Source organism: Manis javanica, chromosome 3 (genome assembly GCF_040802235.1).
Source record: "Manis javanica isolate MJ-LG chromosome 3, MJ_LKY, whole genome shotgun sequence".
In the NCBI taxonomy this organism is placed as follows: domain Eukaryota; kingdom Metazoa; phylum Chordata; class Mammalia; order Pholidota; family Manidae; genus Manis; species Manis javanica.
In genome coordinates, this window is record NC_133158.1 from 137,194,379 (window position 1) to 137,213,909 (window position 19,531).

The following is a 19,531-nucleotide window of genomic DNA, read 5'->3' on the forward strand; positions in this document are numbered from 1 at the left end:
TGGGAAAAAAGTAAATGAAACTTTTTTCTTTTGGGACAAACTTCAAACAGTCACATTAAAAATCGATAATATGGAAGTGGTTTGAGCAAGAATGTGTCTGCCACCACCAAATTTTCAAAGGAGATCAGGTCATGCAGGCAAACAGGCAGAGTCATAGCCCTCTCGGCCTGCCCTGCCGTCTTGCTTATCCTTGTGCAATCATGTATCAGTCAAGGCCATCTTTCCTGCTAGGCCACACACTTATTCCTTGAGGGCCCAGCCCTTGCCTAGCCTATTCATCTCCTCCCCACAATTCCTTGTACACTACCAGGCAGCAAGTATGCATCAGATATTTGATTAATCAGAATATGAGGGGAATAAGGAAATTTATACTGATGAGCTGGTCTCACAGGTTAGAGAAAACTTAACCATTCTCTAAAAACAGATAATAAATAAATCAAAGGCAAACAGCTACCAAAAAACCACCCCAAAAAACCCCATACATTAGCCCCAAGCAGCCTTCTCTTTCTGGCCACAGCAGACAATGCTGCCCAATAACTGGTCCTACTTTTCCCGGGGCAGCATGGAGCCAGGCTTTTCACAACAGATAAGATGCGAACAGGGGCAGCAAACCCTAGGTTCCCCAGAGAAGAGCTGGGCAATAATTCAAGCGCTCCTAAAGAAAGCAGGGGAAAATACTAAGGCATTCATTCCGTCACTGAGCAAATATTTATCAAGCACTCTGCTGGCATGAGGTACTGTGTGGGGCACCAGCAGCTCTAAGTCTCTGTGATTAACACGGTGTTCGCAGGATGGCCACCATGCAAGTGGATGCCACTGCCTCCTTTGTGGCACCGTTCCTAAAAGACAGCCGATTTAAATTGATTTCTGCATCGAGGACATGCTTAAAATAACAACATGAAGAGAGTTCCACAGAACCTTAAAATACCAAAAGTGTCTCCATACTTTAGTTCTAAAATATTTTTAGCTTCAGTCCCACCCATGAACTTCAGAAAAGTTTGTAGAATTTGAGCTACTTCAAGGCAGGAGTAGTGTTTGTTGTTTGTTTTCTGGATAGATTCTGTTATAGGCCAGGAAATACTCAGTATTTATTTACTCATTCACTGATTCATGTACTAAGCACCTCCTATGTGCCAGACACTGTTGATGAACTGGGCATACTATGGTTAACTCAACAGTTCCTTCCTAATAGGGGGAAAGCAGACATTAAGTAACAAGGACAATTAAAAATCAAATCAATAAGTGACCACAATCAAGTATAAATAAGCAGTAAGATAGCTGGTGAGTAGGGCAGGGAAGAGGAGCTGTTTGACATAGGGTGTCAGCAAAGGCATGTCTGAGAAGGTCCATTTGAGCTGAAACCTAGAGAATACAAGAACCAGCTGTGGAAGGCCTGAAGGTAGAGTTTCTGGTGAAGGGAAAAGTTGGTGCAGAGGCAGATGAAGCCAGATGACTTCCAAGGACCCAGCTGTGGGGCTGGAGCAAGGGGTAGTGAGGGGGGCTGGTGGTGTCAGAAGCCCCATACTTGGACAGGTGGGACCCAGAGCCATTTCCTTCCTGTGGGCACCCACCTGGCACCTGTCCTGCTCCCCACACTGTGCTGGGCTCTGAGGACAGAAAGATGTCCATGACACAGTCCCTGAGTTCTAAGCTCAGGGACAGGTATGCAAATAAACAATCTAAAGAAAGGTAAAGAGTGCAAATAGCACTTTGGACTATGAGAGTCCAGATGAGGGAAAGGTGATGTTGGGTGGGTTCTTGAAGAATGAAAAAATAAAATCAGGGCATTCCAAGCAGAGGATTGTATTTGCAAAGTGAGAAGCAGCGGCAGTGACCTGCAGGCCCAACTGGAGCCCAGGCTCTGAAGAGACAGTGTCAGGGGATGCGCCTGATTTTAAGAGCTTGGATCATGATGCCAGAGAGCCTGGGCTTCATCCAGAAGTAATGAGACATGGCTGCTTTTATTTTAAAAGTATCTGTGGCAGCAGCTGTAAAGGGAGAGTTGGATGAGCAAACAGCAAGGGGCAAGAAGATCAAGACTGTCAGCTGTTGGAATAGTCCAGGCAAGAAAGTAAGAGGAGAACTGGAATTATGGCATTGGAAGAGAAGTACAGCCCTCTGGCTTACAGGTGCAAGGAGAAAGAGAACAAACAGGGCAAGATGTAAGAGTCAGTCTAGCATAAATCTAGCCCTATCAGGCCTTTTCTGTTCCTCTCTGATTCCTACCCACCACTAATGTAGAACCAACCCAGGACTCTTGAGTTTGACCTGAATATGGCCTTTGCTGTGTCTTCTTAATTCCTTTATTTTATTGGCTCCTTTATTAAAGCTCGTACTTTATGCTGAAGGATTTAGTATTCTTTCTCCTTCCCCTTACACATTCCAAGAGGATTATCTATTAAGCCAAATGCTGACAGTCATTCATTTCCACTACAAAAATAGCTCTACTCTTTTACAAGATCCTTGCTGCAACTAGGTGAGCATTTTAAATTGAGTCTGAGAATAAAATGATTTTCTGCACTCTCTAGATTCCATGTTTATTGTATGAGTTTTACTATGTTTTATGTTAATGGCAGTTAGTGTCAAAAGCAATGGACATCGAATTGAGCTGAAAAAAAATACATAAATACAGACCATCTCATCTTAGTCATTCCTTCATTCAGTGAGTCCTAAGTGGAAAACACAGTGCTGGGTGCTTCCTAAACACACATAAAGATCAATCTTTGGAAGGTTTCAGTTCTTGCAGGGGATTTTTGATGGATAAATAATGATAATATGGGATTAGCCGTGATATGTGGCATAAGGAAAAGTACAGAATATTGTGGAATTTAAGAAGGATTGATTACATCTGATTGGTGTAATCATGGTAGCTTGATGAAGCTGGAGATACTTGAGCCTAGGCTCAGCTCAAGAGGCATTTTGGGTGCGGGGAGATTTCATAACAATGGGAAGCTGGGAGATGCAAGGCGCCGAGCGAGATTCCGCACAAACCGTGTAGGAGGAATCAGCCAGAGGGAAGGCTGGAGGGAGCTGAGATCTGAATGCCCTGTCGCGCATCAGACAGCAAACAGCAGACTGAAGGGAGGCTCTGAATAGGACCTGGAATGACCCAGACCAAGTTTCAGGGCGATTCATCTTGGCAGTGGTGGATAAAACAGATTGGATGGAAGAGAGCTTAGAACCGTTTAGGAGCCTGTTGAAATAGTCCAGGGCATCAGTAATGTGAGTCTGAAGTGAAGGTGGATGCCATGGAACAGAAAATGAAGAGTGGTTTCAAGAGGTCTTAGCAAAGGACTTTAAAGTCACTCAGTTTTACAAAAGCAAAAGAGTGTGAAACAGGACTTTTTTTGTTTTGCTTTGCTTTATTTTTCCACTGCTAAATCCCATTTGTCATTTTGGAAGAAAGATAATAAGTTCACTACATAATTTAAGACTTAGCAGTGTCACACTGGTCCTGAATTGTTTTCCACATGCATTCAAATTCATGATATCTGCTGATAATCTTATTTTTTCAAGTTTTTCCTAGTTTTCAAGTAAGAATTTTAATTGAAGAAGTAATACATACACAAAGTAAAATCCCAAACAGTAACACGGTGGCATATGAAATGAACACTCGTCTCTCCTCTAAGAGCCTCTGTCCCATATTCTGGAGGCGACCACTACCATGATTTTCTAAGCCATTGTTCAAAATGTTCTCTGCATTTAGAAGCTTAAATACATTCCGACACTCTCCTCCTCCATCTTCTGACACAATATGTTCCCATTCTGGCTTTTAACTTTTCTTCCCCCTCTTCCATGATGCTTACTCCAGTATAGGGTTTCTCAACTCATCACTGTTGACAGGTGGGGCTGGGTAATCCTTGTTGTGTAGGTCACAGGGATGGAGAAGCATCCCTGGCCTCTACAAACTGGCTGCCAGGAGCACTCCCAGGTGTGGCAACCAAAAGGTGTCCAGCTATTGCCAAATGTTCCCTGGAGGGCAAAATTTCCCTGGCTGAGAACCACTGCTCCAATAACACATTTCCATCCCTATTCCTTTTATTAAATCCAGCTATTTATGTCTTTCTCCCCACAAGTCTGTATGCTTCTTTAGAGCAGGTATATTGTAATCATTTCTTCATTTTTATGATATAGTACTTTGCTCACACTCTCTACCTCACAAAGAATTGTTCAGTGAAAGGAACAGAAATGGCATTGAATATAATTAATGCTCTCCCTCTTATATGTCATGAAATTCTCACCATGAGATTCATTAGAGAGTAATACATGCTAATAATATGCCTGGGTAATTTGGGGGTTACTAAATGTCATAGACACTTCAATCTTCAAGGTTTTCATGTTATTTGGAGAGGCAAAAACTAGACCTGTGTAAAGGATACCAACCATGTAATGCAGAGCATATGTTACCCAAATAAATGATACAAGGAGTAAATGCTATCATATTCAGAGGAAGCAGGTGGCAAGTTTTATAATTGTGTCCATAGCCTTTGAATGAATGATTCACAAATTAATGTGTGTGTGGTGGAGTAGGGAGAATGGGAGAGAGAAAAGGAAGGATGTCTTGGTTGAGGTGGGTGGTTGGCTCAAGCTGCCGGATCTCTGGCAAAACTAGGAATTTAAGAATCAAGAATTCCCAGTGAAAGTTTGAGAGGTTGGCTTTAGCTCTTTCATAAAGTTATCCCAAAGACCCGAACTGGGTAGTGTTTGAGGATGGCCGATCCGAGATTTCTTACTGATGATTTAAGGAGTTAAATGTTCCAAGAAATGTACTATATACTGGAGGGCCAAAGGAACCTCTCCTTTCCTTCCTGCCCTCATTTTTCCCTTCAGCAGAAGTGTGCTGTGTGCCAACTGTGTGTCGGCCCTGTACCAGGTGCTGGCAATGAAGCTGCGAGGACACTGAGGGGGACTCAGTGCTCCTGGTGGTATGATCAGATGAACTGGGTCTTCACAAATAGATTCTATGAACTCCAAAAGACCCTACTGTTATTTCAAATCTCCAAACCATATGCATTCATAATGTGTATTTATGCTCTATTGTCTCTGTATGTAGTAAAGACAATTAAATACTACCTTATAAACCTTCCAGACACGTCAAAAATTTTAAGCTACACTGACCACAATAATTGTTCTGTCACTGAAGCGCTACTCCCTCAGGACTGAAAAGCAGCAGATACTCTGTCTGTCTAACTGCCTAGATGTTTGGGTGAGACAGTGAGGAATCTCTAATCAAACTGGAAACAGGGCCATGGTAAAAAAGCAGACTGTAATTATCCTTTTGGAATTTGGCCAGTATGGTAGACAAATTCTCTCAACTCCTTAGAGGGAGCGTAAGAACTTTAAATTATATTATGCTTGAGACATGAATACATTTCTGACTCAAGTACAAAGGAACCTGTTACTGTTTGAATCTCCACCAGTCCCACCTTCCTGACAATCCCACCGAAGAATTCACAACCCCAGGATATTGGGTGTGAGCCATGGAAACCTTTACTCAGAGAAAATTCCTTTCTCTTGTGTGGACACTAACATTTATATAGCAGACATTTAAAAACAGCTTTATTGGTATTTTGAGATGTAAGCTCTCTAAATAAGGTGCAAATGTGGTATTTAATACATCAGTATCAGCTCATTGCTAGAAGCTAAGTGCTGCTTAGAAAACAATCTGCCCAATCTTCGGTCTGGGAGGGCAAAGCCTCTTTTCATTGTAGACTCCTTGAGAATTTCTCGAAAGCTATGAGAGTATCTCCACCCTGTCTCTCTCTCTCGAAAACACACACACACACACACACACACACACACATCCCTATATGCAATTTCAGAGGTGGAGACATTCACACACACACACACACACACACACACACACACACACACACACACACATCCCTATATGCAATTTCAGAGGTGGAGACATTCACACACACACACACACACACACACACACACACACACACATCCCTATATGCAATTTCAGAGGTGGAGACATTCACACACACACACACACACACACACACACACACACACACACACACACACACCCTATATGCAATTTCAGAGGTGGAGACATCCATTTCCCTGATTCTAATCCAGGCCCTCACACTCCAGGCTTACAGGCTCTTTTTTGGTCAGCTTGATTTTTTAATATCCTGTAACAGGAAAGGAACTCTAGATTCTCTCCTATAATACATGAACTGAGAAGGAATCTTCTGTCACCTCAGCAATCTCTAGTGGGAGAACTGTGTTCAATAAACTGCGTATAAAGAAGACTTAAGTTGAGTTTCTTTTATCTTGACATATATATATATATATACATAGATTTATATATGCCTTTATCTCATTAGAAAACACATTGTATTATTTTCCTTAGCCTATAGAAATGATAGGAAATAACCATTATTTAAAGCTAATTAAGTCTCAAACTGCCAGGTACCTTATTTCAATGGTAAATGTCTTAGGGGTAACTGCTTAAAAATATTTCTGAAAGCATTTTACATGTTTTAAGTACTTTAATGTTATTAATATGTTATGATTTTTTTTTTGCCCTGAACAAATTAGTGCATCTGAATCAAAGAATTCAACTGGATTTGTTTCCCTTTAGGATACTTAAAATAAATTACTCAATGCCCAATGTGACAGGCATATTTTAAAGCTACTTCTTCAAAACCACTGTTTTTTATTGAAGATTTAGGATAATATTTACATCATCTCACCAGGTGTTGTTTTAGAGAGTATCTAGTTCTCACAGCAGGTACTCATTTGTGCTTGCTTCCTTCTTTCTTTCCTATATAAATTATTATGACATTCCTATATGATTTATTTATATAACTATTAAATCAGTACATTTATTGATGATCTACTCTACAAAGTATTGTGGCAGATGTGATGGGGAATTTAAAGATGTAGAAGACAGGTCTTCTGGAGAGTATAATCTACAATTAGAGATAAGGCATGAGCTAGAATAAAATAAACTTAATGGTAAGACTGTATTCACAGTTTTGCTTGTAGGAGTTAAACGTATTTGTTATATTTATCCAGCAAGTAATACCTATATATTTCTCAGGACCCCATCACAAATAGAGGATTCAATGTCATCATTTTAAAAAGCATTTTGAAAAGACATTTCTTTTAAAAATTGATGTTTATTTCCTACCAGACAAGGTTGTCAAATTTGCATTTTTGATGAAAACTTCAGTTATTCCAAGAGCCTTCAAAACATCTTTCAAATCAATTTCTTGTTCCACAGTGAACCTGGAGAATGCATAGGGGAAAAAGTATTTAGTTACAGCACTTTAAAAATATTTAGTTACAGCACCTTGTTACCTGGAACAATAATAAAATGTTAGATATACTGATTTTCTTTTTCTTTAGTTTTCTCATTTTTTTTTTTTAGATATGTTGATTTTAAGGGCAAATTTTCAAAAACTGGCTTTGACTGCAAGTAGTATTTGATTGTGCTTGTAAAAAGAGGGGACAGCAAAGAGAATAGTGTTAAATTATTAAGTAAGAAAAATACATTATATGGGCACAAAACTATAATATACTGTAGAATAAACGAATTTTGAGATCAAGAATTCTCAACATAATAATATGTAAAACTTGCAAATGAATAGCTTCAACCTAGTAAGGAATATATTTGATTTTTTAAGCTGGTAATGACTCATCATGCATTTACCATTCTCTTCTTAGTATCCTGCTCAACGTCCACCCTATGGAAGGGATTACGTAAGAGCCAAGTTCTGCTGTGCAATCCAGCATTTCACCTGCATACCCTCAGAGAAGGAAACATAAAAGCTATTGTGTTAAAAAATACGTATTATCATCGTTACATTCACCTCTGGGACATAAACCTGTTATGCTAGCATTACAGAAAAACTGTTAATCAATGGATTACAAATATAATCTTCACAATTACAAGAGAGATTATTTTAAACAAAGAGTAACATTTTTTGTTCTAATGGACTTTATGAATTATTACATATAAATTTCCATCACTTTTCTAAGAAATGAAACATTATTTAAAAACTTAAATGAAAATAAGTACAGTGACCATAAACAGAATATTTTTTTTAAAAAAAGGTTTCCACAGAAAACCAGATTGATCCTATTATAGAATTTCTCCCATACCAATGAATTGTGTCACACATATTTCTAGTGAATGATATGGAACAAGATGGCTGCATGAACAAACAAATGCATTTTTAAAAGTAAAGGTTTTTACTGGCTTTTTATAAAAAGTGAAAACAACTGGTTAGAACTGAACGTTTCTTTTCTTCTAAGATGTTGCCTCCCTATCAGCACAGATCATAAATACAAGTTTTTAGGCAATGGGCTGTGTCCTGAAAAGATCTAAGTCTATGATAGTCACTAAACATCACATAGCATCATTTCTGATGTCTGGTGACAAGGGAATGATTGCTGTAAACAAGACTCAACACCAGAAGGAATGATTGGGGAAAATAGTTTTAGCAGGCCCCGGTTTATGGAAAATATATAGTAAGTATATAAGCAGTAAATATGTAGCGAACATATGAAACTAAGTACTGAACTTTAACTTATACTTTAACTTGGACTCAACATTGTTTGTTTTGTTTTCTACAAGCAAACATTGATGGTGAAAGAAAGGAGTTGAGTAGGAAAATACGGAATGTCCCAGAATACATTTGATGTCTTGATGAAGGTGTTTTGTGTGTGTGCTTTATTATTAATGTTTTGATCCCTTATATGGAGCTTACTATATATCAGGAACTGTTCCAAGAGTATAAAAACAGAATAATTTAAATATCACCACAGTCCTTGGAAGGAGGTATTATTATTATCTTCCGTTAATAGAAGAAGAAACTGAGTGGCAGAAATATAACTTGACCAAGGTCAGACAGCTAGTAAGTGGCAGAGCAAGAACATGGACCCACCTAACATAACGTATATCCTCATCCAGCTAAAATAGGGAAGTGAAGGAAGGTACCAGTAGAGGATTCTTTTTACTTCCTAAAAGCAACTTGGTTTGTTCCATACTTCTGAGACTGGCTGTTCATGTGAGGATGGTGATCTTACCAGACTGAATTTGGACAAGTTCATTACTTTTTGAGACTCAATTTTGGCATGTGGAAAATGGCAGTAATAATATCTACTTCATAATACTGTTAAGGGAATTAAATAACATTTCTAAAAGTCTTAGATGGTGCTGGCATGTAGGACCCATGCAGCAAAGGGCAAATACTGTTAGTGTACTTAATATATTGCAGTTATGTATAATATTCACATTATTAGGGATGTCAAGGTGTTGTATATCTGCATTTTAATAGTAGTGGAGGAATTTGATTAGATAACTATTAATCCTTTCTACTTTAATGGTAAATTAGTCAGAGCTACTATCTTTTTTGTTTTAATATTTGTAGTATCTGACAGGGCAAAACACATATGTTGAAATGAAATAAAATTTAGGTGTCTGTGAGAGCATTCAAAGTTGAAGACAGCATGTAAACAATTTCTACTTACCCACTCCTCATCTTTTTTTCCTACCAAACTATTGAAAAATAACTATTACCTACTTACTGTGTCTTCTTATTATAGACTAATATTAATATAAATAATCATTATCACATCTCATATATGGAAGGCTTACTGTGCCAGGCACTATGCAAATACTTTTATGCATACTATCTCATTTAATCATTGTTGTGATAATCTCAAACAATTCTCTGAGATAGGTACTATTATCTCTATTCCACAGAAGAACAAACTGAATTCAAAAAATCTAAGCAGTTTGTCCTAATCACACAGCTAGTATGTGGTATAATGAGGAAATGAATTAAGGCTTTTCTGACTGCAAAGTGCCTCACCACCAATCACTATAATTCCAACAATGTTTTATTTAAAGATGAACAAGCAAAAAAAAAAAATATATATATATATAGACAGATTTATATTTTACCCACTGAATTTAAAAATAAAAATCCACAAAATAGCAGTAGACTCATAGACAGAGAAGTAACTAGTGGTTACTGTGGGGAAGGGATTGGGGTGGGTGGGGAGACTTTGGGGATAAAAGGGCACATAAGTTCTTAATCATGATATAAGTGGGTCACAGGGATAGTAGTACAGCATAGAGAATATAGTCAATGATTCTGTAACATCTTTCTTTGTTGACAGATAGCAAGCACACTAGTGGGGGTGAGGACTTAATAATATGGGTAACTGTTGAACCACTGTGTTGTATATTTGAAACCAATATAAGATTGTTTATCAAAAAACTTCAATAAAAATAAACACAATTAAAAATCCACAAAACTCCTTTTCTGAAGCCAAAAGGCATGCCTGTTTTAATAAAAGCATGCAATGTGATCATACATTTGCAACTTTCTGAGTAAGGTGAAGAGGTATGGAGAGGGCAGAAGCACTGGAGACTGAATAGATGTGTGGAGCAAGGGTTAGAGAAGAAGAAATATATATTACATATAAGGAGATGTCTGTAATTTACAAATGATTAAGAAACCAATCAAACCCTTTGTAGACAGCCCTAATAAAAAGCACTCTTGTTAAAGAACAAAATCAGATAGTTTATGTATTGTTTTTCTTTTATGAACATGAAACTGAAATGCTTTATTTGTAGACAGTCACTTCAAAATAACAGAATGGTTTCTGATTATAAAATAGAGAACCACTTTACATCCTTTGATTTCTAGCACTCTGATCCCAAATGACAAATTTGAGGCTACTAAAGTCAAGAGTGGGAAGACGCTACAGCCACATACATCTGCATTCTAAGTATTGAGATGCTTGATTTTGATATTACAAGAATCTTCTTATATCGTATACAATAAAGAGGAAAGTGTTTATTAGAACTGGTTTTGAAAAAATCCTACTTAGAGAAAAGTATATATACAGCTACCCATAGATTAACACAAGATAAATACTAGGGCTGAAAATGTCCATTGAAAAATAAACAATCATAGTGATAATAGGCAATAATTATATGAATGCTTACTTTGTACGAGGCATTATTCTAAAGCGTTTTTTAGATATTTTACATATATCTACATATATGCCAAACTACTTTTTGCTGGAAGAATATCTGGCAATCTCATTTAAGTCTTAGAGATGAATGACTGACTGTGTATAAACCTGGTTTTTATTGGATTTGGTGGTATCACATAGGTATAGCAACTGTACTTTCTTCTGAATAGATTCTTGTATTTTGGATAAAAATAAAACTTCAGTTTAGCTTATGATTCCTACAATATTTATTGTTCATGGGAAAAATACAAAAGTAGTTGTCCCTTCCCAACCCCAATACCCTATACCTCTTAAGGAAAACATTTAAAAGCTATCTGTGTAAAATCTAGTATAATAGAAAGTAAAAGTACCCATCAAGCAGGACAAGAATATGGTCAAATTACAGAAATGCAAAGTTAAATTTTGAGAGTGCTGTCTTCAAATGAATAGAGCTACACAAACCATCTAAGATGAACACTTGAGTGAACCTAGAACACAGCTATTTGAAAATTTTACCTTTGCAAAATGGGTCACATAAATCATTACCCATATTGAACATTTCATGGATCTTAATGCTGTAAAATGGAGAGGGTGGATAGTTTCCCATTGATCATTACTGACACATAAGTATTTGGAAACAATCAATCTCTTAAAAAGGGAAACCAAATTTAGCTTACCTAGCTATTTAGCCTCCCTCTCTATGCATTAGCCATGCAGAGGGAGAGTTCATAGAACTCCTAGAGAAATGAATGCATAGTAATTAACTGAGCTTAGTTTAGAAACAGGCATTAATATACACAAGCAAGCTAAACTATTTCATAATTGAAGAGTATCTCTTAGAAAATGAAAATTTAATTTCCTTCTGCTGCCACATTCAATTTCTCAGTGGACAGGATCTGGAGGCCATATTTTCTAGTGAATATGGTTGAATTAGAATATATGATACTTATTAAGCATTTATTTGGAATTATGTTAAAATAATTCTAAGAAACTTTGCATCCCTGCAGAACTGAAGCATTTGGAGATGTTGTACTTAATCCATGGAATTTAATGAGGGAAGCATTAATACTTCCTGAATTTTTCATAGCAAAAGGAATTCTTTATAAAATGCAAGGTAAAATACAAAAGTAATGATAAAAGGTCACCAGATGAATTTAAGTCTCAATTATGTTAAATTTAATTATTAATGTTTAAAAGCAATTTTTTCTTTTAGAGTTAAGACACATTGTTTATATACTCCATGTAAGTATACTATCCACTATTGTGTAGATGACAATTATAATATATAAAAAACCTTGGCTTTATTAGATATACATTAACTTTCCTTGAGATTAGATTTATAGTGGAAACTTTCTACATAAATGTATTATCATGGAAAGTTATGTAAGCTAAGTATCTTAGCCAAAAAGAAAATAACTAAACCATTTGGGTTATGATTACCTTAGTTTTTATATGTAAACTAAGATATATATAGCTACATATTATATATGGTTATATATTATGAATATATAACATTAACATAAGGTATATATATATATCTAGCCAAAAAAATCTACAGTTCCAAATCTCCTTCATTAATATAAGCAAACATCAGCTAACTTTTTTGGAATAAATGAGCATTTATGTAAGATGTAACTTTTAAAGGACAATACCAAATATTAGAAAAAATATAAATAAGTTAGTTTTTAGGAATTTAGCTTTAATAGTAGTGTTTTATTTATCATTTTTCAAGAATCTTATTATTTGTATAATTTTCTCATAATTTTTCTACTACTACTACTACTACTACTACTACTACTACTATTACTACACACACACACACACATATGTGTCTTTTGGTTCTTTATTTGTATCTTGTTTTCTAGCCTAGAATCTACATATTATGTTTATAAACTTGTCTGTGCTTACTGGTCTAGCTCCCTGACTAGATTTTAAGGTATTTAAGGGTGGAATAAATAAATTCTGGGTTTGATTTTATACTTATTGTATCTTGGAGGACAGAACTGATTCTATCCCAGACAAACATACAGAAAGAAAGCAACACCTCTAAAAAGGTATTTGCATTGTGGGGCAGTAACATTAACATACTGTCGTAACAGGAAGGTACATACACAAGGCGAAAGTGAGGTCACCTGCTCCATCAGACGGTTTCTGGAAGGCTTCCTAGAAGAACTAGGTGCTGTACCCTGAAGCCTAAGTAGACTATATCTGGCAAAGAAATGTGAGGAGGGCATTTTAGGCCAATGCAAAAATATATATTGAGACCCAGGGGCATGAAAGAGCCTTACGTCTTTACCATAATTATAAGCACATGGACAGTAATATGATGCAAAATGTTTGATGTGGTGAGTAGTCAGAGGTAGGGGTGAGGAAGTAGATGGTAGTCAGAACATCAAGACCCTGCATGGCTTTTCCTCTTTCAGCCACAGGGAGAATTCTGAGCTTATTGTTGCCTAGTTATGATTGTGTCTCAGCCCCTAGCACAATGACTTGCTTGCACTTCTTCCAACAACGTCAGAGATTATTTTCCCTCCAGCTATATTCAACTTCAAATATTAATGAAGTGCAGGAGATTGCCATTGCAAATGATATTCGGAGATGATCTATTGAAGAATCTTTTAAAATAAGGCTTAGACTATTGACTCATATCTGAAACTAGGTCTCAGTAAATAGCGAGTAAAGCAGTAAGTGAGCCTGTGCTCTGGTCAGAACCACATGAGTATGAAAAAATACTTTAAAAAAAGAAGCAGAAGAAGCATCAGGAGGAGAAAAAGGAGGAGGAGGAGGAGGAGGAGGAGGGGAAAAGGAAGGAGGGGGCAGGGGCAGGAAGAGGGGGAAGAGTGGGAGAGGCCGGAGAAGGGAGAGGACAGAAGCACAAGACTTAATTAAAGTTCAAAAGCAGTGGCAAGAGAATTTCGGGGTCAGAACTTTCCCAGAAATCCCTGCCTCCACGCTCTCGGGGGAGTCACACAGGCACCTCTCACCTGGGCAGGTACACTTCCACTTTTTGCTTCTTCACGGAGTTTGCCCATTCTTCAATCAGCTGTGCTTTGACCAGTGGCTCCAGAGCGGCCAGTGGAACTTCCTGTCTGGACAAAACCAGCATCATGCTTATCTCATCTCCCTCATATGGGATTTCTAGGACTTGGTAGATACCACCAGCTTCATTGGAGCCATCACTAAATTCCCCTAAAAAGAAGAGAAAGGTGATAAAAGACCCATATCAAAGCCCAAATAAAAGAATTCAATTTGTTATAACTTTCTTCCAAAATAGGGTACAGAATCCAAGAAATTCAGGCATCTGAGAAAAAAGAGGGTTTATTTTTAAAAAGGCCCTGAAATTCAAATGAGTCATCAGCCCTGAAGAATTTACTTTGGAATCCCAGAATTATTTCATACTGATTGTATAATATGTTCCCTAAACTTACTTTTTGTTTTTAAATGAGATACTGCAAAGGAATATATATTTAAAGGGTATCATTAGAGACAATGAAAAGTCCCAGTTAGAAAAACAAAACCCTGGATCCAAGATGGATGTAAATCACATTTACCAATATCCACCTGATTTCTAAGAAAAGAAAAATTGACTGCATAATGCCTGGTGCTCCGTTTTAACACAGTTAAAAGTGTTGAAGCCAAGGTAGAACAGACAAAATGAAGCCTATTGCATTCTGCAAGTGTTAGCTAGTATATTTGTGGTGATTAAGACCTCCAAATTAAGTAATTGGGTAAATTAGGTAATTGGCTTTGTGTTCAATGAGCCTAAATTGACTAGGCTTTAATAAAAAAATTAAGAAGTCTTTAAAACAAATGGTCCAGCCACTACTTTTAAATTTTCTCCATTAAAAAAAAAATGTAATGCTTTCGTTAATGATTATTTTTCTGTAACTGATCTTGGTCCTTTAGACATCACATTAAACATTGTAGCTTTCAAATAAGTGGGTATTTTCCTTTATTATTTTTACTGTTAATTTGATTATGTATGTGAATTTCACAATGTATTTTCAAATAGAATAACTACTACTAGTTCTAACATGTATTTTGCCTATGATTAAAAATCTGCCCATGAGAACAAATTATTACAGTTCAGCATAGTGTGTAGGAAGGATTAACAACATAAACTTCTGAAAAGTCCAATTAAACACTTTGAAAAGAATGCCAAAGATACTGAGACAATATTATTGACAAAGAACACATTATTTGAGACAAATATATTGATAAATCATAGCCTTTCAATAAATGAAACTATGAATGAATAATTATGTCTGACCATGCATACATAAGTCTGAAAGCAGAATTTTAAGAGAATGCTTATAATTCAAAAAGTGGTGAGGAGTCCATATCAAGAGCGGGGTGGAACATACAGTTCACTGAAAACCACCCTAAATTCAACAACTTTCTGGAGTAACTCAGAACATTCTTATACCAGGGCAGGTATGTTCACATGAATAAAGCCACTCTGCAGGTATGCTCAGCTTTATAATTAAAGAAACATATTAGAAAACTGTTGATGCATGTCATATTCACTCAGGATCTAATTAGATGCCTTTGAAAATAGAGCCAAGGAAATTGAATTTTAGCTCAAACCAGACTGACGAGAAATTTGGGTAATGAATATTTCATGCTCTTTCTTGTAAATTTGTTGATATACTGCAAGAAGAGAAAAATAAAAGTCAAAATGTCTTACCATAATAAAATTCTCCTTGTTGATACATCATTGGAATTTGAACTTCACTTTCATCATCTTTAGTAAAGGAGAAGGTTCTAGTATTTTCAGGTCTAAATTGTGACTTCCAGTTTCCCTTGAAATAGACAGCATTGATGAGGGCCAGGTGAGTGACAGTGTCAAAATCCCTTGGGGATACCAAATCTTTCAACAGATCTAGTCAGATAAAAAAATGAATGGATGAAAATTAATATTAAATTGGAAGATGAAGGGGACCAAAAGGTTATCAAGCTACCATTTGATAGAGTGATCCAGAAGAGCTGTCTACCATTACTAGATATACAATAAAAAATTAAACATATCTTACTTTCAAAGGAAAAATGTTACAAATACACACACATGCAGTCACAGATTAGGGGCAACTAAACATCCACACCACCTAGAATAACACTAATAGTATCTTGACACTTGCACAGACTACAGAACCACACACAACAAAATCTCAGGCTTCACCAATTTCTAGTTGCAATGATATATGAAAAACTCTGAACATAGAGCAAGCACTCAATAAATGTTTCTAAGTTTATTCTTGAACAATGTACATGATTAAAATAGGCTTTCTACCAAATACAACCATTTTTGACTAGGTGAAACGAATGAAAGCCAATTTAACTCATGATCCCTATCTCTTTAATTTGCAACATTCCTTTCCAAGTTAATTTTGAAATCCATTGTGTCTTTGTTGATTACTAAAAGTTTTTAAAAGAGTTTAGAAATGAACAGCTTTTAATAATTCAATCTGTTGCAGGTAGATTCTTATTCTTGACTTATTCTTTGAATGTCAAAAAAAACCCCACAAAGGTTTATTTCACCCTACATTTCAATCTTACAGTTGAAAAAGATAGGACCAAAATTTGCTCTGTATTCTCTCATTTTACTAATCATAGCAATTCGATGGGTGCTTAAGAAGATTGCTGTGTCATTTGAGGGATTACAAGATATAGGGAATGTGATCAGGATTTTTTTTGTTGCTGTTCCAACATAAAATTTATTAGATAAACATTTGGGAGTTTTGACGATATAAATTAATTTAATGAACAGCTATAGTAATCTCAATTTGGTCTCATTTTTTTAGATGCTAATTTCAATTTGATGGTAAAATTGGGAAATAAAATGGAAACACATGAAACTTTTGGAAAGCTTTCATATATTGAAAAATATGAATTAGAAATAAAATATGAAATAAATACATTTCTTTCTAATTCTCCATTTATTTGGGTTTAAAATGGGCTGCTCTTTGTAAAGGAAATCCTATATAATTTTTATTTACTTCCAATCAAATTCTGTGTTTTTAAAACCAGCAAACTTCCTTAAACTGATTTTTAATTCTCCTTTATTCTACTTTAATCATATTGTTAAGAAAGTCATCAACTGCCATTTTAACTAGTATCTAACTAGCAAAATTTCATACAATAGTTTAAGGTTACTATGCAGAGGAAATTCATCAATTGGAGAGCACAGATTTCAGATTAATTTAACAGTGCCAGAAATCTATACATTCCAGAAGATTTAACTTCTTTCTCAAATGTTTATTCATAAAGAATGTTTCTAAAATCTATAAAATATAATTACTAGATATCCAACTAAATGCTATCAAACATGAAAAAAATGCAAAAGGAACCAGGGACAAATAATTTCAGAATTAGAAGAGAGTTAAAACTAAGCTATTAGAGAAAGAAAGGAACCAAATGACATACTATTTGTGTTATTCTCCACCCACTTATTGATATGGTTGGCCACAGCTATATTTTGACTGAAGTCCACATGATTTACTTCTGCATTAAAATATTTTTTCATCATTTTCAAAAACTCATCCTTGACGTGAAATCCATTTTGCACAAAGAGGGAACTGGCAATTTTCATCACATACTGGCTCTCTTCAACAGTTACCATGTTAGAAAAATCTTTCAAAAGGGAAAATTCTTCACCTGCAAATGACAAAGGATATGTTTATTGGTGAAACAAACACAGTGAAAGATCAAGGAGAGTGGAGGAGCAGTAAAACATGCAAGGGAAATTAATAGAAGAGGGGCCATTGCACAGCAATGTTTATTTAAGTAATAATAATAATATATAGTTTTCTTAGATCTACTCAGCCAGGGGATAGAGCCAGTAATGAACACCTGCCTTATGTTTCTAATGTTTCTCCTAGTCATCCCATCACAATGAGATCACTTATCCTGCATAGTACTGCTGCCTCTGGCACAAAAAACTGAGTTGAAAGTTAAAAGTCAAACCATCTTGAGAAATCCAACCTCAGCACACTTACCATTTTTCAGGCTGTCATATCCCATCAAATGACGGATTTCTTTCAGGGTAGACCCTTGGGCTGCAAGGTCCATCATTCCCATTGCAAGGGTGACACTCAGTGGGGAGAAAAGAATATTTTCATCTTCTCCAGTGGCTCGAAGATGATTATACATATTCACTGACAACTCAGCAATGGTTTCATCAGGGTAAGTGGCCCCTAAAGCCAAATTTCGCAGAACCAGCAAAGAGAAGAGTCCAAGGAAAGCCATGTTGGAATAGTTTCAAGCCTGGAAAACAATAATTTTCATATACACTATGTCAGAGAAATGGAATCAAAGGTGAAATAAAAAATAATTATTTTTTGGCAAAGTTTTGGAGCAAACCAAATGTTTTTAAACAGTGTTAATATCTCTATAATTAAAGCCCCACTAAGGGACATGTTAGAAGATTCTATTTTAAAACTTTGATTAATAGTCTAGTGAAGAAACAATATTGCTAAGTTCTGAGAATACTCCCAGGAATAAGATAGCCCCAGTCCCCACTTCTATGGGGTTAAGAATATGTATAGCTCCATATACAAGTAATTATAGGTCATGTTTGGTAAGGCTAATTTATCTGTTTTTCATAACCTCACCATATTATTTTGGTCATGATTTTGAAACAATTTATTCCAGCTTACATTAAACTGTGTAGGGCCAGGACAATTACAATGAAAACCAGAAGATATTTACACTGTTTAAGATGAACTAGTGAAGTTAGACATTTGAAAATGCTGCTTTACCCATTTACTGCAATTTATAAAATTAATGCACAATACAGCTGGATTACCCATGGGTGGGAAGAGATCAGACACATACCTACCATGAACCCTAGTTTATTTAGCCCAGGCTGTAGAACTCAGAGGAAGTGGTAACTCAGAGAAGAAACAGATTCATCACGTCCTTGTGTGGTTTTATCCTTATACATTGCTTCCCTATGGGGCTACCAGTGACAATCTCTGGACAGGGAGGAGATTTCTACAACACTGTTCTTTAAACTCAGGCTTACTACCATTTCATCTTATACCAACACACTGGTGTTTCCGTTTAAATGATTATTTCCAAGCATCAGGCTTATTTGGTTCTTAAACCACTTTCTCTCAGTAAGAGAAAATTGTGCCAGTGCCCAGATAACTCGGAGTAATATTCCTGCATCTCAGCACTGCAGTATCCCAGAAGCCCTGTCTCCCCACAGAGGGCACACACTGACTGCCACACACCGGGACACATGTCCCTCTTTCCCCGTATTTGCACTTTGCTGCTGCAGGAATCTGAAAGCTAAACTGCCTACTTACACAATTAAGTAGCTCACTTGTTCTTGATCATTTTTTTAAAATCATCATTAAAACAACATGTAAAATGATGTTGTGCAAACTCATTTGGAATATTGTATTTTAATTATCATGGAGCATTAACAGTCCCCATCACTCGGTTAACAGAGTGCATACACACTCAACAACTGTGTGTTTCCAATGGGCTTTTGAGTCAGAAAGTCCTAATCAGTCCTGTAATATTTCTAATTCTG

At 36.2% G+C, this 19,531-nt stretch overlaps 1 protein-coding gene across 4 annotated transcripts in view; it reads right to left on the reverse strand.

Annotated features, from left to right (window-relative positions):
• Nucleotides 1–19,531, reverse strand: part of SERPINI1 (serpin family I member 1) — a 65,029-nt gene that overhangs the window by 6,655 nt on the left and 38,843 nt on the right. For all 4 annotated transcript variants that reach the window (XM_017651338.3, XM_037002801.2, XM_017651337.3 and 1 more), the window contains 5 exons: nt 17,988–18,255; nt 17,416–17,646; nt 15,680–15,874; nt 13,977–14,181; nt 7,151–7,248 (listed from right to left, as the gene is read on the reverse strand). In XM_017651338.3, coding sequence (XP_017506827.3) covers nt 7,151–7,248; nt 13,977–14,181; nt 15,680–15,874; nt 17,416–17,646; nt 17,988–18,237 — 979 coding nt within the window. In that variant the 5' untranslated portion in view covers nt 18,238–18,255. The remainder of the gene's footprint in view (nt 1–7,150; nt 7,249–13,976; nt 14,182–15,679; nt 15,875–17,415; nt 17,647–17,987; nt 18,256–19,531) is intronic.